The 5,909-nt window shown below is 51.0% G+C and overlaps 3 protein-coding genes across 3 annotated transcripts; all 3 read right to left on the reverse strand.

Moving 5' to 3' along the window:
• Window positions 1–54: 54 nt before the first annotated feature.
• WHR41_09423 (uncharacterized protein) lies at window positions 55–1,158 on the reverse strand (the record flags this gene model as incomplete). The annotated part of the gene is made up of 4 exons (XM_069378026.1): window positions 55–163; window positions 216–330; window positions 386–478; window positions 543–1,158. The coding sequence occupies 4 exons, from the start codon at window positions 1,156–1,158 to the stop codon at window positions 55–57; spliced, it is 933 nt and encodes a 310-aa protein (XP_069224839.1).
• A 621-nt stretch (window positions 1,159–1,779) lies between these two features.
• On the reverse strand, window positions 1,780–3,333 carry WHR41_09424 (uncharacterized protein; the record flags this gene model as incomplete). Its single annotated transcript, XM_069378027.1, has 1 exon — window positions 1,780–3,333. One exon carries the CDS (start codon window positions 3,331–3,333, stop codon window positions 1,780–1,782), a length of 1,554 nt encoding a protein of 517 aa, XP_069224841.1.
• Window positions 3,334–4,429: 1,096 nt separating this feature from the next.
• On the reverse strand, window positions 4,430–5,734 carry WHR41_09425 (uncharacterized protein; the record flags this gene model as incomplete). Its single annotated transcript, XM_069378028.1, has 4 exons — window positions 4,430–4,460; window positions 4,510–4,527; window positions 5,134–5,310; window positions 5,373–5,734. The coding sequence occupies 4 exons, from the start codon at window positions 5,732–5,734 to the stop codon at window positions 4,430–4,432; spliced, it is 588 nt and encodes a 195-aa protein (XP_069224840.1).
• Window positions 5,735–5,909: the final 175 nt, after the last annotated feature.

Genomic DNA, 5,909 nt, shown 5'->3' on the forward strand with positions numbered 1-5,909 from the left:
CGCCTTAGGGTTAGTAGGAGATCAGTGTTCTCCTCCGTTGCCTTTTGGCGAGGGTTAGTAGGAGATCAGTGTTCTCCTCCGTTGCCTTTTGGCGAGGAGATCAGTGTTCTCCTCCGTTGCCTTTTGGCGAGGAACGTCTTCGAAGGCAGAGAAGTCGAGCGTTCTGGTGTCTATTAGCGTTGCATGGAAAGACACGAGCCGGAAAGACTACTCACTCTACCATGGGAATTTTCGACTTGACATATTCCAAGCGCCAATTGTTGTCGACTATGATTACCCGGGATGCCCCTTCCATGAAAGCATAGTCGGCGCACATCTGACCGATGGGACCTGGTTGCAATGATCAGACTAGCCAAAAGCATCGACAGTTGTGGGATTCGTTTACCTGCTCCCCAAATACCTACAACGTCACCCTCTTTGATGCCAGTGTCTACGACACAGTGATATGAAGTTGCAAGTACGTCTGACAAGTACAAGCCTGGATACCAGTCAGCACCGGAGTCGTTCAACATCTTCACTTTAAAGGCGAGAGTGCCACCTACCCTTCTCGTCTGGTACGTCATCCGGCAGCGGAAGCAGGTTGACGTCGCCATACGGAACCCTCACATATTCCGCTTGACCCCCAGCAAAACCTCCAGTAAAGTGGGAGTACCCGAATATGCCAGCTGTCGCTTCGCCGTACATGCCCCGCGCCATTTCATTCGAGCATGTCTTCTCACACTGACTCGACAGTTTCTTATTGCAATAATAGCATTCGCCGCAAGCAATTTGGAAGCTTGCCACAACTCTGTCTCCCACCTTGATCCCTCGGGCATTGTTTTTCGCATTCTCGCCAATTTCCTCTACCACGCCGCAGAACTCGTGGCCGAGGATGTCGCCGGACTTGCACTGGACGATCGCGCCGTGAAGTAGGTGGAGATCGCTGCCGCAGATGGTGGTGCCAGTAACTCGAACAATGATGTCTCTTTGATTGGTGTCAAACAGAACTGGTTTGGGGGTCTCGATTACACGGACGTCATTCTTGGAATTCCAGACCAAAGCTTTCATAGTTTCCGTAGGATGTCCGTAGGCTTTGCGGTCCATGGCAGGGTTGCTCACATCTTGTATAATGGTATTACTACCACCCTTCGAATGCGAGTTGGTTGATGTGGAAGTCATGCCTGATCTGATGGATGATGAACAATAGTTTCACGATCGTGAGCAGTGGGGTTTGAATGGGAGGAGAAAGTTATAACTCTAGCGGGGAAAGGCGAGATGAAGCTAGACTTATAATGTTGAGGAGAATGCCACGTCGGCACATGTTCGTCATGGCATCAATGACATCGGAATGACTCTGCTCATGTCAATTAATGCGTTACACGTCCAGATGACATGCAGGTGATATCGCAAACGTTCATGCGAAGTGAGGAGTGACGCCTACACGTCTTCATGATATCTGGATGACACCGCCTACCTATACTTATGTTCAGTAGGAAGCTACGCTAACACGTCTTAATGATTTCTGGATGATATCATTCCTCGCTACCTATATCGAATGAGATACGTAATGCTCGTACTCTAAATTACATCACTTCTAAGAATATCTAATATTCCGGATGCTGATATGAGTATATAGTGATGTAATACGTTGGATATTACATCGCTTTTGTGATTGAGTTGCCTATCAGATGGATGACATCCGCACGGATCCGGTTGAGCTTATATGTCGCAAACCCCTCTTTATGCCAAGCGAGGGATGACGCCAATACGTCTTCATGATATTTGGATAACACTGCCTACTCATCTGACATCGCCGGTACGGAGAAAACATCCAGTGCCATCGCCGACAGCTGCGGCCACATGGCTTTTTTCCTCCATCCAAGACGAGCTTGGTGACTTATTCACAGGCAATGACTTGTCGTGCGGCGGTTCCGCATAGTATTGTGCCTGCTGATCTACGGATGACCGCAGGTTCTCGTCGTCATCCGACCACTCATCCACTTGCTCTGAGACTGCCTTCGGTGAGTTTGGCCTGTCATCTGGTGTCCCTTCGCTCCTGTAGCACCTCCATAGCTGCTCAATGCTGACCCTGGCTTGATTTATCCATTCCTGGCGGCCTGCCCAGTCCTCGAACCAGCGCCACTTCTGTCCAGGATGCAAGACGACAGCGGCACAAAAGATAGGCCACTGGTCAAGCTTTGTATAATATTCATCCAGCTTTTGCCAGCCAAGATTAATGTTGGTGCTAAAATGGTGCTCGACCATCAGGTAACTCGAAGCTATCGGTGCCGCGTGTTCTCGACCGTACGATTGCTCTGAACTCAGGCTGCAAAGTTCTACTGGCCGGTGGATGCGCCGTTGCTCTTCTAGATGGGTCAGCAATTGTTCAAACACCGGTAGCACCTGCCATATAGTGCCAGTACAGCCTCCAATCTGTCCTTGGAGATACAGCGTCGCACTCTTGGATGGTCGGAGTATCTCATGATATTGTATTACAACATCCCAGTCATCCGAAGTGAGCTGGTCACGCAACACAGATGGCTCCTTCCCTTTCACGTAACGCCGCTCGTGGCGCTTCAAGTCCGGGCGTCTCTGGAAGTAGGACCAACTGTCACGTTCTTCTTCGATGAAGTCGTCAATGCACGCACGGAGCGCGATAGCACGCTCTACACAGTCGTCGAAAGAATTCCACCGGGTGACGTTATCCTTGACAAGTTTGAGGACGATACCGCCTTCGGTACCTGTGTTGTTTCTGCGCTGGATGTTCTCGAAAGCTTCGATCCGCTGAGGCGATCCGGTAATGTATCTGACCACGTTGTGCAGCTTGCCCGCCGGTCCCTTCTTACGCCACTTCATGAGTTCATGTTCTTCCACATTGAGATCTTGCAGCTTTGTCTCAAATGCATCGAGATCCTTCCAGAAGAGGACAGCTGCTGCGACGGGATTCAGGACATGCCCAGCGCAGCGCACGTGGCGTTCAGCACTGCCGAAGCCGAACTCCTCACCTAGGAAATGGAGGTAGGTAGTGTTGTTCGAAGCATTGCCCGTGACGAAGTAGCCAAGTTTGCTACCAATATCAAATTCGCGGATAACCTCGGCTACTATTTCCAAGATGTTATGTCCGCAATGCTTCCCGTTTTCTCGAGGGAGGTTGAGCAGCACGGTACGAGGTGCGCCGGAATGGTCAAGAAAATGTGCGACAAGACCTAAAAGCGCCAATTTGGTTTGCGACATCCACAGATCAAATGAGAGGGTGATCCGCGTTGCCGCTGTGCGAATTACTCCTTTCACAGCCTCTAGCTGCTGGTCGTAGGCTCTGGCTACCCATCTCTGCTTTGTAACTAGGCACGGCATCTGGCAGAATGTGACTACCTCTGGTTTTATGCATCAAGCATCGTCGTCCGATGATCGATTTTGGTATAGGGTGCAGCCTGGTGACGGCATTGTCGCATCTGAGCTTTTGGAGACAGTCAAGGTTTCCGGCAGATATCTTCGGACCTTCGCAAGGTCATGTTTCACTCTGCCGCAAGAAAGATATCACATCGCGTGGTCACCACAATGGGTTCCAGTTGAGTCAATATCAGGATACTTGAAGGACGCTCTCTGGTCGAAGGTGCGTTCGACATTCTGGAGCTTGATTGATACACTAGGCGAAGACGTGATATGGCGGGAGGAAATCGAGCAGCTCATCACCCTTTCCTACAGCACTTCACAGCACCCGTCTATCAGGCAAGGGTGTATGACATGTGAGACTAGAAGTCCATGCGAACATTCTGTCGACGACAACAAGCCAGAAGGGTACGTCAGCAATGTGGTTGAACACTACCGATGCGTGACACCATGCCTATCCGAGTCGTGCCCCACCAGCTACAGTCTCGCCGGTGATCGAATACTAATATCTGACAGCACGTCTCAAAAACACCAGCAGTCGTATCCAAAACATCCAGAAAAGGTCTGGAGTATGGAAACGGTGAGTCTCTGTTAGTCCTTGGCGGTTGAGAAAGGCACAGCGCACTCATGTCTTATCTCCAGCTCAATCGCTTGCATTGTGCTATCCATAAGTACGAAAGTGATCGATGGATTGTCGTTTCAAAGCTGGTGGGTAACAGCATCTCTAACGACGACTGCCGTCAGAAGGCGAAGGAACTGGGTCTCTGGTCGTCTACGATGGGCGTGTTGGGAATGCATGATAGCCTGCCACACGAGATTGGCTGTACGAGGTTCGCAGTAACACACAACTTGCGCGCCCGTCAGACTCACCTTGAAGTGGTTCCCCAACGCAGTATTGTCACGTCTTCAACGCAGTAAACGACCGGACCCCGCATCAGCGACACAGTAGCCTGGGTTGTGGAAGGGTGCTGCACCACCCATCTTGACTTCAAGCCAATGTGGAGTTCGAACAAGCGATGATTAGCCACCCACTCACTTGGCAACATCAAGTAACCGTCATCTAGTATGGCTGATTGACACGGCGGTTGAAGCTGCCATAAATCAGCGTCGGGCATGGATAGACAGGGAAGGCTGACGCACGGTAAATTCAGCGGACCACTGTGGGATGCAAAGCCGTAAAGTCACATTTGCTTTGGTATGGCCAACTTTGAAGGCGATAAGTTCTCCCCACGGCCATGAGGTTTCCTGATGGATCTCTACGACCTCGCTCCCCAGCTGAAAACTCAGTTTGGATGGCAAGAAGAGGTTGACGCTGATGTCTGCTGCGATCGAAGCTTCATCAACGTCATAAGACCATGCAAACCCGCCGATCTGCTGAAAGTAGGCGAAGGTTATTAGGCGGACAGCAAGCTACCGTGAACCAATCCTCCCTTTTGGACAGATTTGCTCCACTCGAGGCCAACTGGTTGACGTAAGTGAAGGCTTTGCCATCGTGGGACATTGCAGTCAACACCGAATTGTAGACACACACATCCATGATATCCGTGAATCTTGCATTCTTCTCAATCTGTCTCTGTCAGCAAAGTCGTCTTCGAGGCCCCACAGCGCGAACAAACCCGCAACATGCGATCGGCGAGCATCATGACCCCGATGCTCGCGCGCGTCTCTGCATAACAAGCGCCCTCATCCGAGCCTTGGGGTAAGAAGTAGTCGATGCCGAAACCCTCTCACTGCTGCATAGCGCCGATGCCGCCAGTAACGTACATCTTCCGCTGGGTCATACTGTCCCATAGTCGAAATACCGCTTGCTTCAGATCCTCAGTCGTGGCAGCCTTATCTATGCGAACCAGATCGGCGGTAGCAGTGAGCAGGTACATCGCTCGCACAGAGTGGCCTTCGATGCTCATCTGTTCTTTGATCGGTTGATGAGCTTGATGGTACCTAGCGCCATGATCAGTATCAAAGTTCTTCTCCTCAGCCAGTTCAACGGTCTTCAGACATACCAGAGTGATCTTGGGTGAGGATAAAAAGCTGGCAACTTGCGTAGATCATCACCACGCTTCTCCGACTCAACATCGTAGTAGTCCCTTCCATCGACCCCGTCGGATTTGCCACGCTCCGTGATAAAGTATCGCGCGAGATCCAAGTGTTGCAGATCCTTTCTACGGTCGAACAGACGTAACAGAGCCAGCTCGATCTCCGGATGTCCCGGGTAGCCATGGATCTGCTGCTGGCGGGGCCCGAAAGTGGAGCAAAGGAGTTCAACATGTCGAAGCACGGGGCCCAAAAGAACGTCGTTCTCGTATGCCTGGTTGTGGGCAAGTGCAGCTTCAATCAAGTGGCCAGCATTGTAGAGCTCATACATGTCGCGCAGGTTGCTGAAGCGCTTGCCGGGCTGCACTACCGTGTAGTGGATATTGATGTAGCCATCCGGTTGCTGTGCTCAGAGGTGTGCATAATCAATCAATTCAAGTTTCAGGGCCCTGACTTGATTGATTGCCAAGGATTTTTCAGATTGATTGATTGCTTACTTCACATCG

This window comes from Cladosporium halotolerans (assembly GCF_011745625.1).
Source record: "Cladosporium halotolerans strain TM138-S3 chromosome Unknown Sca214, whole genome shotgun sequence".
In the NCBI taxonomy this organism is placed as follows: Eukaryota; Fungi; Ascomycota; class Dothideomycetes; order Cladosporiales; family Cladosporiaceae; genus Cladosporium; species Cladosporium halotolerans.